The sequence below is a fragment of the Tachypleus tridentatus genome, chromosome 9, assembly GCF_004210375.1.
Source record: "Tachypleus tridentatus isolate NWPU-2018 chromosome 9, ASM421037v1, whole genome shotgun sequence".
Lineage (NCBI taxonomy): Eukaryota > Metazoa > Arthropoda > Merostomata > Xiphosura > Limulidae > Tachypleus > Tachypleus tridentatus.
In genome coordinates, this window is record NC_134833.1 from 141276753 (window position 1) to 141299363 (window position 22611).

Consider the following 22611-nt stretch of genomic DNA (forward strand, 5'->3'; position numbering starts at 1 on the left):
GTCGTGGCAGCATAACTAATAACGTAAGAGTAATCTCTTATTGCTAGAGGTTTTATTTACTTATATTTTGGTTCCTTTGACGCAGGACTTTAGGAACCCAGTAGGACTTGGTTTGGTTTGTTTTGAATTTCGCGCAAAGCTACGCAAAGGCTATCTGCGCTAGCCGTCCATAATTTAGCAGTGCAAGACTAGAGGAAAGACAGTTAGTCATCACCACCTACCGCCAACACTTAGGCTACTCTTTACCAACGTCACATTGTAACGCTCCCACGGCTAGAAGGGCTGGCATATTTGGTGTGACGGGGATTCGAACCTGCGACCCTCGGATTACCCCAGTAGGACTTAAATGTAATTATCGTTCATTTTAACCTAATGCCCTATAAAATTATTCAAAAACAGAGATTTAAAAAAATACTTAATCTCAAATGTGAACTTTTCCCCTAAAGCATACCTTTTTATATTTTCTAAACTGAGGTACTAAGACCACCGACTGTCACTGTCTTAGTCTCACTAGCTAAACGTGTATAGAGGTATAGTTATTTATTTTCTTAGTTTAAATTTAGGGGGCACTTAATTAAAACGAAAACAAAACGTCCAGATGACTTGTTAATAACAATAAACGTATTTAGTGGTAGTACAATTTTAAAATTTAACTTTCCTGTTGTTGTTTTTTATTTTTCTGTTTATCCTGGAGAATTATTGTGTTGTCACGCCCGCATCGCTACTCTCTCTTTCTCTATTTGTATTTAGGGGTCACAATTTACGTCACTGGACAACGCAGCGCACGCCTACGCGTTTTCAAAGTAATGTTCAAATAGCGTTCGCCTCGAGGTCGACAAAGCCTCCAGGGGTTCCGGTTTCCCGAGACGTGCGCGTACAATTGGCCGATGAAGCCTGTGTGTTAGAAAAAAAAAGTTATTTTATAATTATTATATTTAATTATGGAGTTGTGTACGTGGGCGATGGCAAACAATGATCGAAAATAAGTCAGTAGCTAATTATAATTTTTTAGTCTAATTTCTAACAAGCTAGGTTTCCACGATGCCTCAAAGCTGCCAAATTCAAATAAATGGAGAAAGACGGTCCGTAAGATCTATAACCAAATAGGTGAAATGATAAAATAAGCAAACACTCATGTAACATACAGCACTTTTAAAGGAAGAGAAACAACCATTACAACAACAGGGAAGTGAATTTTTAATCATTAAGTTATCGACTTGTTTTATACCGATAACACATATAACATTGACTAATTACTTTGTTGTAAACGTCGGTACAAATGAGTGACCAAAAGGAGCGAAACTGTTTATTTTCTATAGCAATTATGTAAAATACATAAAGGACCTTTGAAAAAACGAGTTAGTGAATGACTTTTTTGTTTCGTACAAAGCTACACTGTAGGCTCACTGTGCTCTACACACCACGAGTATCGAAACCCGAGTTTTAGTCTTGCAAGCCAATTGATTTACCGCTGAACCGTTAGAGTTGGCCCGGCATGGTCAGGTGATTAAGGCACTCGGCTCATAATACGAGGGTCGAGGGTTCGAGTTTCCGTCACACCAAACATGCTCGCCCTTTCAGCCGTGGGGACGTTATAATGTTACGGTCAATCCCACTATTCATTGGTAAAAGAGTAGCCCAAGAGTTGGCAGTGGGTGGTTATGACTAGCTGCCTTCCCTCTAGTCTTACACTGATAAATTAGGGACGGCTAGCACATATAGCCCTCGAGTAGCTTTGTGCGAAATTCCGAAAACAAAAACAAACAAATCAAAACAAACAAACCAAACCGTCAGAGTCTTAGCCATTATTAGTTGGATTAGCTACAATATTGTGTATTTTGTCTACATTTTTTGTGATTCATATCTAGGGATTTTGTAATCAACAACAGCGTGAAGCTACAAAGAATTTGTGCATGGGTAATTTTAACACAAATGTTTTAACACGTCCCCCAGGAACCAAGAAATGTCTTTAAACTACAGTTTCTTTTTTTAATATTAACAAGAAGTTCAATCCCGAAACTAACAAAAATGTTGGTTTTGGACGTATCTTTTCAAGACAAGTTTCCGTTTGTTAATTTATAATTTTTAAAGTGAAATACAGTATCCTCAAGTCTCCATACTAGCTAGTGCTAAGGTCTACCCGCTGGAAGTAAATTCAGTACGTACCAATAAAGCCACATTCTCAGCGTCATTAATTAAACAATTGCTTTTATGCTTCCACTATCATCATTTTACGTTTAGCTTTCAACTGAGATATGATCGATTTCACCCATTATTCAGTAGGGAAGATCGAAGCATCACGATAGTCAGCAGTGGGATGAGTAGACAGAAACACTTTGAAAGCTGCTACAGACATAATACGGTACTCGACTCGGTGCACAATGTCTATCAAGGTGTTTCTAAACTGTTACTGAATATCTCTGCGTGTCACTTCCATGCTTTTTGTACTTGGTCACTAAGCTCGTGATTCGCTGACAAATGTCAGTCACTTTACTACTTCAAAATCACTTCTTGCAACCCCAACGCTAAAAAAAGTACGGTAAATGCCTTCTTTTTAGCCAATAAATATGTTCAGAAAATTTTAGTTCAGATTAAGAAAAACTAGATGAGATAGTCATATTGTGGATTTTTCTTTTTTCAACAAAAATGTTCCCCACTGGCTGTGAAAATTCAGCTGGGGTAGATATTTCTATGATTAAAAATGCAGTTACAAACTTTGCCTGAAAATTATTCGATAACCCTTTATTAATATATCATTAACTTTAAAATTCTTAACACAATTATAAGTTACTTCATAGTAGGTTTATTAAGTTTACAGACAGAGTATGTTTCCTTCGTATCATAAATTTTTATCCAAAAACCTACTGTTTACTTATGGATTTTAAAAGTATTTTAACTGCTAATTAACTTGAATTTGATTGGGACCTGGTGATTAAAGTGCTTGACGTGAAATCTACAGGTCACAGGTTTGAATCTCTTCAGCGAACAGACTTGCCCTTTCAGCCGTGGAAGCATTATATTGTGATGGATAATCCCACTATTCATTGGAAAAACAGTAGCCCAAGAGTTGGCAGTTGGTGACGTTGACTGGCTGCCTTTCTTCTATTACTGCTAAACTGGGGACAGCAGACGCATATATACCTCAGCTAACGGTTTTTTCCGCACTTCAATAAAACAAGCAAACAAATTTAAAATTGATCTGTATTTCTAGAAGGCTAATGTTTATTTGCTCCTTACCTGTCACTCAAATTGCATATTAACTCTCAAGTTCTTTACATCTGCTGTCCTCTCGCATTCTTTCTTGGTCTAGATGTTTGAAAGACATACACTATTAAGAATATTTTTGAATCGTCTGTAAGATAGTGTACTAAAGTTTCATACCATATTTTGTTACCATATGCATACTGGGTCGTAGAAAGCGGTAAGTCCAATCAGGCCATGGCTTGACCACATTTTCATGCCATGTTTAGCTACAACTTATGTATTAAAACTTACTTACTTTAATTCAACACATTACGTTGTGTTTATGTAGCATATGTAGTTACAATGGGCCAAAATTCAATCTCGTAGTATTAAGTTTTCTTGACAGCTGCTAGTTAACACCACCAAACACTAAGTTTTGGGCTGCTCTTTACCAACAAATAATGGGATTAACTATCACATTGTAACGCTTTCACGACTGAAAGAGCGACTATGTTAGGTGACAGATTTCTATCCTGTGTCCCATAACTTTCGATTAAAACGCTCTAAACTCTTAATACTCCAGAAGTCTTATTAGATGATTCACCATTAAGGCTCATTAGACTTCCATAAGTCCTTCATCATTTACTGAGTCTGTCTTTAGTAATTTGTGTTTAACTCTCCTGGACTTCCTTCAAGTCCTTTAGCCTTACTTCTTCTGTGTCTTCCATAAGTCCTTCATCATTTACTGAGTCCTGTTTAGTAATTTGTGTTTAACTCTCCTAGACTTCCTTCTAGTTCTTTAGCCTTACTTCTTCAGTGTCTTCCGTAAGTCCTTCATTATTTACCGAGTCCTGTTTAGTAATTTGTATTTAACTCTCCTGGACTTCCTTCTAGTCCTTTAGCCTCACTTTCTGTGTCTTCCATACGTCCTTCGTTATTTACCGAGTCCTTTTTTTAGTAATTTGTGTTTAACTCTCCTCAACTTCATTCAAGTCCTTTAGCCTACTTCTGTAACTTTACTTCTTCTGTGTCTTCCATAAGTCTTTCATTCTTTTACTAAATTCCTCTCAAGTTAATCATACTTAACTCTTCAAATCTGTTAAGCCTTAATTCTCAGTCTTTCACAAGTCATTTATACTTCTACAAGTTCTTTAGCCTTACATTTTGATAGGTTCTATTGAAACCCTTTTCTGCTTGTTACTCTTAAAAATCGTGCTATTACAGAAATTTTACCTTTTCTAAAAATTGTACTCAAAATGATATAAATACCATGCAATGTGATTACTGTCACTCTTCGTAATATATTATCAGTGTTTCCGATTTGAAACGAAACGAAATACATTCCACATGTTTTCTCTCTTCCCTTCTGTTTAGTGCAAAAACTTTCAAAAAATTCAATGTATACAAGTTTAGGCTGTTTGAACATAGAACATCGGCTAAGGAAGTTAAGTAGGTTTTCTTCACCCTAGTTAGTTATTGTTCAAGGTCAGTATTATGTGTACCTTCTCTTGCGAAAAATTTCTTTAAAATTTTGTGCACTTTGTGAAAGTAGACAAAAGCTATTTCCAATGGTTGATCAGGTGACCACCCAAATGTATTATCTCCTGTATTTTTCGATAGGAATAATCACATGGGTAGCACATGCGTCCTAAAAAAGAATAGCATTAGTGTTTCGTGTAAATAATGCAATGTTTCCTCAGTCTAAAACAGACAAGTGATTGATAGATACAGAGAGCACTCTCCAATACCACAGTATAGGGAATACACTTGCGTGAGTAAGAGATACCTTACTTCAAACCTCATTTCAACTAAGTAACATTTTTTATGTTTCAGCCACAAAAATAAATCGTTCCAAATGATTTCTAAACGTTGAGTGCACATCACCCACACGTGATAATTGAACGACGTTTTATCTCTCCTGCACAATAACATCAATCGCATGATTTTCAACATTTAAAGTAAATATTTGTTCAAAAACTACGACTAGAAATCCAATAATTTCTTGCATTAAATCAGATTTGCGTACAACGTAATTAGTTTTCTTAAACATTTAGTGCTTCGAATAGAACAAAGAGTTTGCATTCTACTATATATTGTTGCATCGTTTATTATATTTATTTGTTTATCTTTTTTAGGCGCGCAGCTGTAATCACGTATTTTAGCATTATAAATAATTAAACTTATCACTGAGCCACCGGTATCTATTTCTTTGTCACTGTGTTTTTTTTCACTACATAAGAGAATTGGCAACCTATTTATCATTGTAAGCTGAGATTACCTTAAGTTTCAGTATTGTGTTCAATTTGTGATCAAAGTGTTATTTTTTCTATTTTCTTTTTTACCTGCCCTGTATGTGCAATATTGCAGTTCGAACCCTGAGCCGAAAAAGTCAAAACAATATTTTGCACAGAGCACGTATATTCGCTGCAAAATAAATCACTTTCCGTTTTCGGTATTCATTGTAGGATCAGTTACTTTTTAATAAATATATCTTATGAAAACTTCTTCCAAACTTCCGTTAAATATACTATTAGGTCTTTTCAAAGAGCAAACACTGTACGTTTTAGCTTTTCCGTAAACCTGATAGTTTTGAATAACAAGTAAGGTGATATAGTTGTAAACTATTCTGACGTCACGTCTAATCAAGTAATACGCATGAGTGTGGTATTGTTTTAGTGGATTGGTTTGGTTTATTTTGAACTTCGCACAAAGCTACTCGAGGGCTATCTGTGCTAGCCGTCCCTAATTTAGCAGTGTAAAACAAGAGGAAGGTAGCTAGTCATCACCACCCACCGCCAACTCTTGGGCTACTCTTTTACCAGCGAATAATGGGATTGACCGTCACGATATAATGCCTCCACGGTTGAAATGGCGGGCATGTTTGGTGTGAGGGTGGGATTCGAACTCGCAATCCTAAGATTACGAGTCTTGTGTCTTAACCACCTGGCCATGCCGAGCCTATTTTAGTGAAAAGCTATAAAATGCGGGGAGGGGATTGAATCCCAGATTTTGACGTTGTAATTCAGTTTAATTACCATTGACCCACAAGGATACTAAAGAAATCTTAAAATTATTTACGATATATTTATCTACTTATCTACGTATGTAATTACTAAAGTTATGTTGGCCCGGCATGGCCAAGCATGTTAAGGCGTGCGACTCGTAATCTGAGGGTCGCGGGTTCGCATCCCGGTCGCGCCAAACATGCTCATCCTTTCAGCCGTAGGGGCGTTATAATGTGACGGTCAATCCCATATTCGTTGGTAAAAGAGTAGCCCAAGAGTTGGCGGTGGGTGGTGATGACTAGCTGCCTTCCCTCTAGCCTTACACTGCTAAATTAGGGACGGCTAGCACAGATAGCCCTCGAGTAACTTTGTGCGAAATTCCAAAACAAACGAACAAACAAAGTTATGTTACAATGTTTATTCGAAAAAAGACGAACAAACAAAAGATACATGAATAGGATTTATTGAACTGAACAACCAGGTAAAAGTAACCAACGATTCAGGTAGAGCTAATCCTAATTTTCAACTACTGACGAGAAGGAAGCCAGCCAGCATGTAACACCCACCACCACAAGGGCTGTCGTTCAGCCCATTGAACCGAATAACTGTTGTATTTGTCACTTTTGTAATTCTATCACCAATGAAATTACAGAACACGTTCAACAGCATCATGCCTAAAGTCCAAACCTTGCGATCTGAAGCCCGATACACCAACCGCTACATAGAACACGACTGACAATTTGCCGTCTGAGAGTAAACTTATTAAACAAGGGCGCCTGAAAATCAAAATGTGGCTTAACGGGTCATTAAACCTTGTTAGTTGTTCTACACGTGGTGTAACCATGTTGTAAGAGAAATATGTTCTTTTGTTTTATTTTCTGAAACAGTAATTCTTTATTCTGTTATACTAAGTTAAAACGACTGAAGGATTCAGACCTGTAATCGTATTTAAGTTTAATACGTTGACATTGTGAAGTGTTAGTTTAATCTTATGAGATTTGGGATTGGCCTATCGTGTCGGTTTACATAACTAACTTTCTTGAGAACTTTAGCTAGTAACTGGCTTTGTGCCAACGTTTCAACCCCCCCCTACGTAAATAAAGTCGAAGTTTTTCGTATAGTTGAAATAACTGGATGGAAATCCAAATATTGATGCATATTCTGAAAAGCAAAAATATTGACTATTCTTTCTTTTAAAATGTTCTTATAATAGCACCCACGTTAAAGGCCTGTAAGTTCACGCTGTTCAGCGAATTCATTTTTTCCAATAAATTATTGTGCTCATACATTCGTGTAATTACTTTCAGATACAAATGAAAAAAAAAGTCGAATATTTTTGTTATTTTAAATAATGATATATCTTTGTCACATTCATAAACTACAATAACTCATAATGCAAGGTTTGATAAATTATACACTTTTTATGTGATACATCTTTCTATACTAAGTATTTATGAATTATATTAGTTGAGAGGGCGCTGTAACGTAATTCTGACCTAATTAGAGTAATATATAGCTAGGCACGAATTTAGAGTACTCTACTCGGCTAGTACTGATTCATGAAGTTTCTTGGAAGATGGGAACTAAACTCTTAAAATTATATTCTTAAATATTTAGCAAAGGTATCATTTTAGAAAGTTAAAACCCTGATTTACAGCGTGAGTACTAATTATCAGGAGGGTTAAACCCCTACTTTCCTCTCTCGATCTCTTTATACAACAAATAAACATGATGTGATAATAGCTTTGATAATTGTAATCATTTACTGAGTTAACCACTGTTGTTATTTTCCAGTTTCAGTTTGTGTGGAATTAGTATAGATAATTCAAAGTACCGAACTGATAATGTGAGGAAAGAGAGACAGTGTAGTTTACATACTTATATCTGTCTCCAAACTGTTTTGTAAGAGGCGGGTCTTTTTTATATGACAAGATACACATGACAGGAATAAAACAGTTGGTTTCTAAATGTATTGTCTCAAAACGTTGCATCTTGAATCATTAACTTCTGACAGTCACAACATTTCTGAGAGACGTTGCGACTTCAATATACTTCAACCTCTTTAAAACGTGTTATTAAAGCATTTTCACGAATCATGTATGTGTACTGTTCATGTGCATACGTACGAAACATCAAAATCAACATTACGATCACAAGTATACTGTTGTTGTTGGGGTTTTCAAAAATAAAAAACTAAGTCTTTGCCAGACGTAAGTAGACATGGTGAATATAAGGGTCTGTATGAACATTGGATACAAAGATACACGAGGTGGGCTGCGTTGTCACGATCTTTTTGTGTTGAACAATTATAAATACCCATAGTATAAAAATTAACTGGGACCATTCAACGCAAAAGAACATCCTATTGATAGGGGCACTTTATTGTGTTATATTATGTGGAACCAATGATAATTTATTCCCCCTTTTGACGTCATTTTTCCTACTGACGTACTCCTTCCGTTGGTAGGAGGTTTTATGACCCACTTGTTGCTTACATCTTACGCACGATGCTGCACGTGTGAGTGCTTGGGGGTAAGGGTTACACGTTTTTCTACCTACGCGCGCTGTGACGTAGGATATTTTAGCCAGTTCGTGAAGCCTTAGACTAGAGTATGGCAGAATCGAAACAATAACTTGTGACGAACAGGATATTAAAAAAACGGTTGATCTGTATACTTATCGCAATTGTTATAAATAAATACATTGAGATGTGAAAATCATAGAAATATTTTACCTTTATATTTCTAAATTTTGGCATTTCAAGAAGAGAGGGATATTGTAGCTGTTTAGTTCCTTAATTTGGCATTAAGTCATCTTTCTTCATTGTATTTGTCTCTATACAAACAGAATAGGTTTGTCAGATTTCCAGAATGTAAGTGAACGTCTAACTGTACACACGGTAACGTGAACACCTAAAATAATCACTGTGTCCAAAGGAGTAGCATTAAAACTGGTAACATCACTAATATCAAAATGAATACAATTAAATATAACAAACATAATAATAGTCGATAAACTAAGGTGAAAGACGAACACAAACACAAGTAGTAACAGTAGAAAAGTGCTAACCTTTTACTTCCAATCCATGGAAAAACAACTCAAAATGAATTGTATTTGAATAAATAGACGTCCAGCCCTGTATATACTGTGACCAAGTAATTATATGATAATATGTTTTTACAAAAGTTCTGATACTGTATATAGTTTTTTATGAAGTGCCACCTGCCAAATAACACTTTATAATTCGCAGTTTTAATTTAATGTTAATTAAAATAAATATAACATGAGTTATAAATAAATGTATATTTACCCACCAAGTTACTGTCCCTCCATCCAACTTAAACTAAATGTTAGTCGCTATTTATTTCGTATATAAATCAAAAGATTGGCTGTCTTCATAACAGAGTAATTACAATATTTACAGAGAACTCAGGCCAAACTATTTATTAGTTGCGTAAATTTGCATAATTCATTTATCAAGGTACAGTTCTTTAATCGTCTGTTTTTAATCATGTAATGTCCTCGTCCATTACATGACCTGAACTTATCACCTCTAAATAAACGAGAAGATTTGATGGGAATAACTATAGCTAAAAATAAAGAACAGCAGTTAAAGGTGAGAGCAGAATATAACACCACAACCAGTTTCAACTCCCACGTTACAAATTCATGTCTTTCTTTTGTGATTGTTTGCTTTATCAATTTTCAATATATACAGGTCTAAACTGCCTCGTTGTTTCATTATATAGCAAAGGTAACAAGAATCGATAAATGAAGTGATGATTTCTGGACAAATTATAGGTGTATGTGGTTGTTTGTATCTTCATATTGTATTTAAGCTTCTATTATCATAATTCCAACGTGCTATTGTGAAAAGTAAAAACAATTCATACTGAAAGCGTTATTGATTCAACAAACGGTTAAATGTTTTCATTTAATGAAGAAAGGTGAAGGATACCAAGTAGTATAGGAAAACGCTCAGTACTATAAAAAAAAAAACGAGGGAATTTTCAATAGCCGCGGCGTTTGAAATTATTTAAGGCAGGTTTAAATTAAATTTATATATGAGACCTATTTCGTCTCCTTTGTTGTTGTTGTTTTTCACTAGCTGTATCTTTATACACCTGCAATATTAATTGTGGGGCGCGCATATACCAGATATGATTATATTACACATCGGGATCTCTATCAGCTACTCTCATATAGAAATTATTATAAAAAGGAGTTAGGTAAATTAATGAAACCTTGAGCGCGATCAATTACATCAAATGAAAAGGTTTTACCTACTAAGTACAAAACTGTAATTAGGTATCAAATTGGTCCAAAGATGGCGGATCTATGAGTTAAAAGTTAGAACTTGGAAAAACTTGGAGCCATTCTATACACCGCTACGCTGCGGCTAAAAATCACTGAATATTAGTGACTCGGGAAAGCATGGCTTCAAGCCTATAATGATTAAAAAAGCTAAAATGTGGGCTCGCATATAAGAATACTTAAAAAAAAGATGTCCTTGTATTGAATTATGAGATGTGATATTTACATACAGTTTTTTTATAACTGCTTTAACTGTGGAAAAAAGATTTACAAAAGGTGAGGTTTTGTCCATACAAATTAATTAGAAGGTCGGTGTAAAGTGTATGTACAGTTTGCGCTTTTCATATGCTTTCACTATGAAAAGACACAGCATGACCAGGTGGTTAAGGTTCTCGGCTCGTAATCTGAGGGTCGCGAGTCCGAATCCCCGTCACACCAAGTATGCTTGCCCTTTCACCCGTGGAGCGTTATAATGTGAAGATCAATCCCACTATTCGTTGGATAAAAGAGTAGCCCAAAAGCTGGCGGTGGGTGGTGATGACTAGCTGCCTTCCCTCTAGTTTTACACTGCTAAATTAGGGATGGCTAGCGCAGATAGCCCTCGTATAGCTTTGCGGAAAATTCAAAAAACAAACGAACAAGCTATGAAACAAAATCGACATTGGTCAAGTTAAATTTTCGATGTGTTTTAAAATATTAGTAGGCGTGAGAGGACATGGATCACGTTAGGCATGAGGGGACATGGATCACGTTAGGCGTGGGGGGACATGGATCACGTTAGGCGTGGGGGGACGTGGATCACGTTAGGCGTGGGGGACATGGATCACGTAAGGCATGAGGGGACATGGATCACGTTAGGCATGAAGGGACATGGATCACGTTAGGCATGAGGACATGGATCACGTTAGGCGTGGAGGACATGGATCACGTTAGGCGTGGAGGACATGGATCACGTTAGGCGTGGAGGGACATGGATCACGTCAGGCATGGGGGAACGTGGATCACGTTAGGCATGAGGGGACATGGATCACGTTAGGCATGAGGGGACATGGATCACATTAGGCATGAAGGGACATGGATCACGTTAGGCGTGGAGGACATGGATCACGTTAGGCGTGGAGGACATGGATCACGTCAGGCATGGGGGACGTGGATCATGTTAGGCGTGGAGGGACATGGATCACGTCAGGCATGGGGGAACGTGGATCACGTTAGGCATGAGGACATGGATCACGCCAGGCATGAGGACATGGATCACGTTAGGCGTAAGGGGACGTGGATCAATGCCAGGCGTGGAGGACATGGATCACATTAGGCATGAGGAGACATGGATCACGTCAGGCATGAGGGGACATGGATCACGTTAGGCATGAGGGGACATGGATCACGTTAGGCGTGAGGGACATGGATCACGTTAGGCGTGAGGACATGGACCACGCCAGGCATGAGGGGACATGGATCACGTTAGGCGTGGGGGGACGTGGATCACGTTAGGCATGAGGGGACATAGATCACGTTAGGCATGAAGGGACATGGATCACGTTAGGCGGAGTGACATGGATCACGTTAGGCACGGGGGACGTGGATCATGTTAGGCGTGGAGGGACATGGATCACGTTAGGCGTGGAGGCATGGATCACGTTAGGCGTGGAGGACATGGATCACGTCAGGCATGGGGGACGTGGATCATGTTAGGCGTGGAGGGACATGGATCACGTCAGGCATGGGGGAACGTGGATCACTTTAGGCATGAGGGGACATGGATCACGTTAGCATGAGGGGACATGGATGACAAGCATAGGATCACGTTAGGCATGAGGGGACATGGATCACGTTAGGCGTGGGGGACGTGGATCACGTTAGGCATGAGGAGACATGGATCACGTCAGGCATGAGGGGACATGTATCACGTTAGGCATGAGGGGACATGGATCACGTTAGGCGTGGAGGACATGGATCACGTTAGGCGGAGTGACATGGATCACGTCAGGCATGGGGGAACGTGGATCACGTTAGGCATGAGGGGACATGGATCACGTTAGGCATGAGGGGACATGGATCACGTTAGGCATGAAGGGACATGGATCACGTTAGGCGTGGAGGACATGGATCACGTTAGGCATGAGGGGACATGGATCACGTTAGGCGGAGTGACATGGATCACGTCAGGCATGGGGGAACGTGGATCACGTTAGTCGTGGAGAGACATGGATCACGTTATGTGTGCCATAATATTTCATTTTACCGTTGTCTCTTGATTTGTAAAGACGTAACAATAATGACAACCACAAACCATCGACTATCTCCTCGAACTTACTGTCGTTATTTTCATTATTTCCGTATCAAGATAATAAAATAGAAAATTAAATATAGCTTACGTAAAAGCTAGTTGTGTTTCGTAAGCAAGGTATACTCGGTACATTCTATTATTTTATTAATGTTAGTTTCATTAATATTATTAGTCTAATTTTACTATTTTTTATTAACAATCCTCCATTAAAAAATTGTTTTGCACTGTTAGCTTGGTACCTGGACTTAGATTTAACCTTCATTTTAAGCCAAATTCTGTGAGGTATCGTTAGACTTATGGTCGAAAATATTGATAACAGTGAGGCCACCCGACTGGTAAAACAATATGGTCTAATCTTTATCAGTATAAACGTAATATAATTATATTTAATTAGCCATACTCATTACCAGTTTAATTATTATTGTTGCGTTAAGTAGGTAGTTTGCTCTAATCATAAATTAATGTAAAACTATATATGGTTTTCTACAACAGTATCAAGAAAGGTAAAATGAAATTCATGTTCATTCATCTAGATTACGATTAAGACGATTAATCGAAATTAGACTTTCCGATTATTCAGTCCAGATAATTAATCGAAATATTACTAATTGCTTTGTTTCTTGTTAAATGAGTGCAAAGCTACGTAAGAGAATGCCCCGACGTGGCCAGGAGGCTAGGGAGCTCGACTCCTAATCTGAGAGTTGCGGGTTTGAATCCCCTTCCCACTAAACACGCTCCTCGTCTCAGCTGTGAGGTCATTATAATGTGACAGTCAATCGCACTATTTGTCAGTAAAAGAGTAGACATAGAGTTGACGGTGGGTGATGATAACTAGATGCCTTCCCTCTAGTCTTACAGTGTTAAATGAAGGACGACTGGCGCAGATAGCCCATCGTATAACTTTGCGCGAAATTCAGAAAACAAACAAATAAAAATAAAGGGTGTCTGGGCTATGTCTATTTTTAACTTTATAAATTGTTATTGTTCTCATATCTCATTATTTGATTATCTCCGGTTCCATCGCCATTGTCACAAAACTTGCTCAAGCTATTAACCACTATCACTAATTCAGCGGTTAGAAGTAAAGCGCCTAACTGTCTGGCAGCATCTGCCTCCAAAATTTTTTAACTCTTTATTTTGCTTCTTTAACTATCATTTATAAGAAGGTTAATATCTGGAACCATACGCCATCAACTTGTTGTTGTTGCTTATATGTAACATGGTTTCGGGAACACTGTACTAGTCGATGAATGGCGTACTTTACTAATCAATTAGCAAGTACCACTAATCGTCCATCGCTAATAACAAATTATTTATTATACGGTGTGTATGTGTATTGTCATACAGATCTCGAATTCACAAGCTACGTTCTGGCCCAGTAACGCTTGGAGAAAATACTGAACATAATAACTCATGAATATCAAAACACAACGACAATGCTAAAAGTTTCATCAGAGAAACAACATGGATGATCATCTTGTATAAAATCATATTTGTTGAAGAATTATCTGTTGGTCGATACTTTATCGATCGAAGTTCGTCTACTGTTCTTTCCTTTACATTTGCACAATTTAACACAGTGGTAGCGCTCTCAGTTTTTGGTTAAGAACTTAACAGCATGAGATTCTAGTGCTTTAAACTGGACTTCTTACCGAGAATGGAGAATTAAGTGATAAAAACTTAGAGTTAGCGCGTCACGCACGTTTAAGCAGTGGTTGGTAATACTGCTGTTTTGGTACTGTTTTATTCGACTGCAGAGCCATCTAGTAGTTGATCAAAAATTTTCCTGTTTGCATCTCGAGCACATGGACTCATATACTAGCTAGGTATTTAATGGTAGGTGGAGGTATTTAAAGTTTAATAAGAGTCTAGACCCTGTTTTAAAGTCGCAGTTTCACTGAAATTTGTGGACACAGCTGCATGGTCATTTTTATTTAGTGCCTAAATATTCAGTTGTGAACCTATGAAGAATAGAACCAACTTCGATCGTTGAATACAGACTAACGACTTGATATATACTTTGTGCTATTACATAATTATAAGACCGATACCAATTTTTGTCGCCTCTGTCTGGACCTAATAGTCGAATGATTGATGTCTTATAAGTGGCTGACGAAGATACTATTTCAATAAGACTTTGTATATCGTAAACCCAGCCAATTTTGGATGAGGATTGATATTAAATGAAAGGCCTAGTCGCTGACAGTGGCCTCAAATACGTGAAGTGTAAGGTTAAAATGTAAATATCGTGTAGAACCGATAAAGGAAGATGTGTCAAAAAATTATCGGTGTTACTGTGATGTAATGCGATTTCTAGTCCTAACTGTTGTGATAGAAAAGGCTTAATCCACAACTAAAATTATAAAGTGAAAGTAAATGTGTATGTATCATAATGATGTAAGCTGTTGTTGACGTGGAATATCCGTGTCTTTGTACGTGTTGTCCGTAAGATCTATTACGTCTGTAACAAACAGCATCGTAGTTTTACATTTCCTTACAAGTCTGTTGTTTTGAGTATTATGAAAGACAATAAGTGCATTCCAAAGAGTTACTTGTTATTCTGAGTGTTGATGGGTGTTGCATTTCTCACTATAAACCCGCATTTTGACAAATTTCTTTTTTCAATTTCCTGCAAAGCTACACGAGGGCTATCTGCGCTAGCCGTTCCTAATTTAGCAGTGTAAGACTAGAGGGAAGTCAACTAGTGACCACCACTTACTTGGGATACTCTTTTACCAACGAATAGTGGGACTGACCGTAATATTATAACGCCCCCACGGCTGAGACGACGAGCATGTTTGAGGAGAAAGAGATTCGAACTCGCGAATTTCAGATTACGAGTTGAGCCATGTCGGGCCCTCCTCTAATGTAGCTTTTCATTTAACAAGAAAAAAAAAACAATTAATAATATTTCTATTAATTACATGGACTGAATAATCGGAATAGAACATGAATAATTAAAAAGTGTGTTATACTATATTACAACCCTTTTTTGTAGAATGTAGAACATAAATTATTTGTCACATAACAACTCCTTTTTTTAAATTATAAAACATGAATGATTAAACACTGTTATATCATAGACGAAGCATATTTATTGGCTATAAAATATGAATGATTAAAACAGTTATATAACAGCTCCTTTTTATAGGCCATAAAACATGAATAATTAAAATCATGCGTCAACACTCAATTACACTTTGTATTTCTACAAAAAATAATTCTTCTTAGAGAGTACTAAATCTTCGGATTGATAGGTATGGCCTAAAATAGCTGTTGTGAAACCTGCCTAACTATAGTAGATGGATAAAGTCTTAATTGGTAAAATATAGGTATATAATTTTTATTACGTATAAATGTGGTACTTAACCTTAATGAAATGAAGTGAGATAAAGTTTTGAATTCCGTAATTTTTACGTTGTCTTCTGAAAATATAATGATGAAGAAACGCCACCAAACGACGGCAAAAAATACAAGTAATTTTTTTAAATATGTGCTTTATTTTTAGTTGTTGTTTTTTTTAGAATTGGTAAAAATTTTCAATGAATATTTTTTTGTATTGCCATAAGATACGGTAGGGTGAGAACTGTTTTTAAATCCTGATTTACATCAATATACAACTGTCTATTAAAGTAAACAAGCTACAAAAATTAATATTTGGTTTCTTCTCTATTTTTTTTTCTGTTTGATGATGACTACAGAATTTTATCTCTCTCTCTAACGTTTATAGATACCGTGTATGACGACCTTTGGTCTACGGGAGATAAGATATCCTTCCCGGGAGCGAAGCTGATGATACCCGTCGCAAAACGAGCGAGGTATATACCTGATTACAAGCAGTTAGTTGTCAGATATTACCTTCATCTTACGCTGATCAGGGGAGACTGGATCTTTCGGTTAGTTATCCACCATGTTTGGTTACGACACTCTCTCGCCGCCGCCTTCAGGTTTAGACAACTCATTGATAGAGTCTTATCCCACAATGAACAACTGTTACCAGTCTTGCATGATGCACAGTTTTGCGGGCACTCAGTCAGATGTCCCTTTATGTCCTCCTGACCCTGACCTCCTCTCAGTGGTTACTACTATACCCGAACTACAAATACCACAGTATTCCGCCGGGCCTATCCCCACTTACGAACAACCTCATTATCCGTTAACCCCTTCATCCCCCCTTGATTTTGTTTCTCAGAATTCCCCTTCCCTGGGATCTCCCCACTCCAGCACTTCTTCACCACAGCAGCCCAGGCCGACTAGTGTCCAGATGACCCGGTCCCAGCTGATAAAGGAAGGCCTAAGAGTGACCATCCAGACTAAAAGAATGGCCCAAGGAAAACATGTGATTCAGCCGGAATACGTGATGCAATCTCAAGAAAGCGTAAGTTATCGAATTGTACATCTATTACCAAACCTTGGTTATCACGATCCTCGTTGTACAAAGTATAGGGAAATTCACCCGATTAACATCAAGTCGTTTAATATAAACAGGGCAAGATAAACGCTTTCAAACAAACTTTACAAAATTATCTTTATGTTAATTGAACCATTAATTTGTAGGGTGGCGTTTATATGACCCAAATGAATTTTATTTTGTTAAGTACTAATTTTCGCATTTGTAATAATATTGATTGTGTCTAGGGGGAGATTTTTAGAGCGACGCATACGTTTTTTGAATAAATTGAGTTTTTTATTTTAAAATTTATTTTATTTTATTTTTATTTATATTATTTTTATTTTTATTAAATAAAAGAGTTATAGTTCTCTTTTCTAAAAATATATGTTGATGTCTGGGTAACCTCACTTATTATCATTGTAATTCTATTGGATATAACACTTAAAGGTTGAAAGAAAAACTGTTATTTTACGTAGCTTCGAAAGCTTTACTTAAGCATTAAATCATATGAGAAGATGTCCTTTAGAGAAACGTTACTGTGCTATATACAAACGCGTCTTGAAAATTACATAAACGTCTGTTGAAAGATCTTACAAAGATTTATTTGAATAGACATACTATGCAGCAAGTGACTGAAGGTGTTTACGAAACGCTTAATTTCAAGTGGCAAAAGATTATTTTACAAAGGATACAAGTGGATACAGAAAACGGGTAACACTCCAACAGGACAGTGTAACATGGATATCAGTATATCGATAGGACAGTGTAACATAGATATCAGTATATCGATAGGACAGTGTAACATGGATATCAGTATATCGATAGGACAGTGTGACATGGATATCAGTATATCGATAGGACAGTGTAACATGGATATCAATATATCTATAGGACAGTGTAACATGGATATCTATGAATCTATTACTCATTACTGTTTGTTTTGAAATTGAGTGATTATCTCTTCTTTCTTTCTTTTTTTCGTCTCCTGGTGGGACAACAATAAGTTTCAGGACTTACAACGCCTAAAAGGCCCGACATGGTCAGGTGGTTAAGGAGCTCGATTCGTAATCTGAGGGTCGCGGGTTCGAATCCCCAACCCCCCACAAACACCAAACATGCTTGCCCTTTCAGCGATGGGGCATTATAATGTGACGATCAATCCCACTATTCGATGATAAAAGAGTAGCCCTAGCGTGACGACGAGCTACCTTCCCTCTTGTCATAACAGTGCTAAATTAGGGACGGCTATGACAGATAACCCTCGTGTAGCTCTGCGCGAAAAACAAAGTTTTAGACTCTTGTTTGAGTGAGTTATGCTTTTATTCTAGTTAATATTATCATTTGTTCGTTGAGTTTAGACATAAGGCGTAGCAGTTATGTTATCATATTCTAACCTTCTGTGTAACGCTAAATATGAAACATGTACATGACGAATTTGGACATACACACATATACATACTCACAAAGACCGTCATTCGTTGAGGATCGTGTTACGTATAATGTAACGTATTACAAAAAAAAACACAAAAAACTGAACTGCGTGTCACAGTACGTTTAATACTTCCATAGTTAACACAGATTCGGTTTGGTTTATTTGGAATTTCGCGCAAAGCTACACGAGGGCTATCTGCGCTAGCCGTCCCTAATTTAATAGTGTAAGACTATAGGGAAGGCAGCTAGTCACCACCACCCACCGCCAGCTTTTGGGATACTCTTTTACCGTCACATTATAACGCCCCCACAGCTGAAAGGGCGAGCATGTTTGGCGTAACGGGGATTCGAACCCGCGATATTCAGATTACGAGTCGAATGCCTTATCCAACATCTATGGGTTGTTGTTGTTTTTCTAACATGTTGTATATGTTTTTAACTTCGTCGAAACTGTGTTGAGATTAGCGTTATTGTAAGCACAAAACGTAAAGACCATTAAAATAAAAATGTTTTTAAGATAATCGCTAACCTCGCACACACAAGAAGTCTCACGTAAGTTGGTACTTTGTATTCCAGCTATGATGGCAATAGTTAAATATCTTTCCACCAGTTGTCCAGGCAAGATAAGATTGTTATGCTACTATGTTCTGATGCGATTGATAAAGTTCTCCACGTTAACGGTAGAATAGGGTCAGTGCTAAATTTTCACCTACACAAAAACGTGCGTCAGCTATTTTACTAAATTAGATGAGTGGAAATTATTCCGCGCATCAAAATTTTGAAGATTTCGTTTGTAGGAAAAGGTTTGTTGCGATTGTTGTTTTTTTAGCACAGCCTCACTGATCTATCTGCTGTGTCCACTACGAAGAATCGAACTCCCCGATGTTAGCATTGTTGTTAAACTTACCGCTAAACCACAAGGGGGCACTCCTGGCACCTGGTAAATTGTTGCACTGAGTTTAAAATTAAATATCTGAAGGCATTTAACCTTAGAAAATAAATGTATAACGTTTTCTTTCTTTTTTTCAACTTTTACAACCATATATCAATTAATAATTTTGTTTTGGAGTTCTGATTAGAAGTACAAATGTAATTATTATTTTATAAGTTATTCACGGGTCTGGAAACAAGAAAATCAGTTTTAAAATATATATATATTGTATTTTATGTTATGAATACTAAAATAACAAGGTTATTTACGTAGTTGCGATTCTTGAAGGTCTCAAAAATCGATTTGCGATTTTTTTTTCATGTTGTCATTGAAAATTTTCAATCAGTTAATTTCTCTGACTTCTGGACATAATAATCTTCATAATGAAGTTTATACATTGTAATTTAGAATTTAATGTTTATAACTTGAAAGCTGAAACAAAACATTGATTTGTCGTTTTAATGTACTGCGAAAGAGATTTCTGTAGTGAGTTCATAATCTAGATCCAGGGAACACAATGATTTAGCCAATAATACTGTATTTTAATGCACCGCTATTACTGGCGAGTTCATAATTTAGACCCAGGGAACAGAATAATTTAACCAATAGTACTGTATTTTAATACACCGCTGTTACTGGCGAGTTCATAATTTAGACCCAGGGAACAAAATGGTTTAACCAATAGTGCTGTATTTGTGTGCACCGTTATTATTGATTCACTTTGTATTACACAAGTATAACAATCAGTAACCAGGTTATCGAAGTATGACCTGTCATGATAACATGTGACTTAACAACACTATCCAGAACCTATTCGTTGTAAGTTTAGTATAATATGATAACTTATGTCGATGTATTAATCTTGCACATGTATATAAGTTAGAATAGAAACAAAACAAACGTGACATTTTCACACCAGAGGGAACCACGAATCCTCTGACGTCCGTGAAGGTTTTTCTGAGTGGGGAGGGGCAAAGTGAGCCGAAAACAAATATGCTGAATTAATTTTAATTCCAAATAAACAATTAAATTATAAAAGTTATGTGCAATTAATTAAATGATACAATATGTCGAAGGGAAATGTTATTGCTTTTTAGTATACGGCACTGTTTTTTAGTCACCATGCTAATTGTTTTGTTTGTTTTTGAATTTCGCACAAAGCTACTCGAGAGCTATCTGTACTAGCCGTCCCTAATTTAGCAGTGTAAGACTAGAGGGAAGGCAGCTAGTCATCATCACCCACCGCCGACTCTTGGGCTACTCTTTTTACCAACGAATAGTGGGATTGACCGTAACATTATAACGCCCCACGGCTGAAAAGGCGAGCTTGTTTGGTGCTACGAGGATGCGAACCCACGACCGTCAGATTACGAGTCGCACGCTTTAACACGCTTGGCCATGCCGGGCCCGCCATGCTAATATAGTGAGAGAGGGGCATTATGAAATGACATCTTAAGGCATTTTAAAGTTGTGTGGATCTCATTCTTTTACCCTCATGATGAAGAGATTTATTATTGTTGTTTAGACCGTGTATGGCTTACTGATTAGTATGCTCGAATTACAAATCCGAAGGTTCACGGTTCGTAGCTCATTCTTGCTAAAACCTGCTACGTACTTTAGGACCATGGATGCTCTGTAATAGTGACGTACGAGAATTGGCGGCGAATGCTGCTGACAACCTGTCTTTCCTCTAATCAAAAGGTAAAAAAGATTTTCAATGTGCGGATTTGTGGGGAAATTCTCGAACAAATGAAGTCAATAAATTTACTGTTGTCCAACACGTCTCCCTCTGTGAATTAAAAATATCAGTTAGCTTCAATTTGTCGTTAGGTTTTTTTAAATTTTCGTAATTAGAATCTAGTGTCATGTGACCTTCTTTAACTTGATTTTTTTAAAGCTTTAATGTTATCAGATATATTCATGATTATATACACGGAAAAATATGTAGTTTAGGTTTCTTGCAGAAGATCTAATAATGAATGATTCCTTGAAGTACCTAATAAGGTTTATCAAACACTTTCATCAATAATACAAATGAGCCTATATAATATACATATTTATAAACACTACTTATATTTATTTTATAAATTTACCTTCTGAGTTATAGACTGGTGTTTCCTCCTTCTGAATATTTTAGCCGTAATATATGCTTGTACATTTCAAGGTAATTCATATTTGTTAATGTGTTTTCAAAAAGGTTAGAGTGGTAGAACATTATTTACCTCTTGGATTGTTAAGAAAGCTACAATACATTGAGTACAACAATGCCCACTTTGCTTCTGTCTAAAGTTTGAAGTACATACGACGAATGGAATAGTGCCAGCTTTGTTTCCATCGCAGATAATACCAGTTATTTTTTCCCATCTAAAACTGGAAATTCACGCATTGACTAAAAAAAAAAATCCAACTTTTTAAATACGTGTAAGCCTAAGTTGTCATAGTAACGTGAGAGCTGAATATTTTAAAGTATTTTCGAGGTATGTAGTTAACGTTTGAGAATAGAATGTTAATTTGATTTAACCGATTTCAGTTAACACCAGAAGACGAGGAAAGACGAAAGCGACGACGAGAAAGAAATAAATTGGCTGCAACCAAGTGTAGAAACAAAAAGAAGGAACGAACACAGTGGTTGGCTGTTGTAAGTTTTGACTTATCTCAAACCTTTTCGTCGGAAGAGGGTGATGCGGTTATTTTGATGTTGATTTAATATTTTAACTTCGATTTTATGAAATCACTTGTACGTACTCAAATACCTCTTGAAAATTCCCATATCTTTTGTGAGGTCAAAATATTATTTTCGTTTTGATTTGCAATATATTATTCTTAGGTAAATTCGAAACAAATATCTTGTTGTTGTTTTTATAAAGTTGCCCTTTATAGGGTATCAACGTTTCCTTAAAGTAAGCTTAATCATTTTTGTAATTCGTTAGGGTTGTAATCCGAGCGTGTTTAGAACCAGTCAATCCAGAAATAATTAACTTATTAACTCTGTGCGTATGAAAGTATGTGTTTTCTTATAGCAAAGCCACATCGGGCTATCTGCTGAGTCCACTGAGGGGAATCG

The 22611-nt window shown here is 36.8% G+C and overlaps 1 protein-coding gene across 2 annotated transcripts in view; it reads left to right on the forward strand.

The window, feature by feature from the left end:
* LOC143226534 (uncharacterized) overlaps positions 1-22611 on the forward strand; it is a 90869-nt gene that overhangs the window by 53478 nt on the left and 14780 nt on the right. For both annotated transcript variants that reach the window (XM_076457612.1, XM_076457611.1), the window contains 2 exons: positions 16523-17170; positions 22078-22185. In XM_076457612.1, the coding sequence (XP_076313727.1) occupies positions 16703-17170; positions 22078-22185 (576 nt within the window). In that variant the 5' untranslated portion in view covers positions 16523-16702. The remainder of the gene's footprint in view (positions 1-16522; positions 17171-22077; positions 22186-22611) is intronic.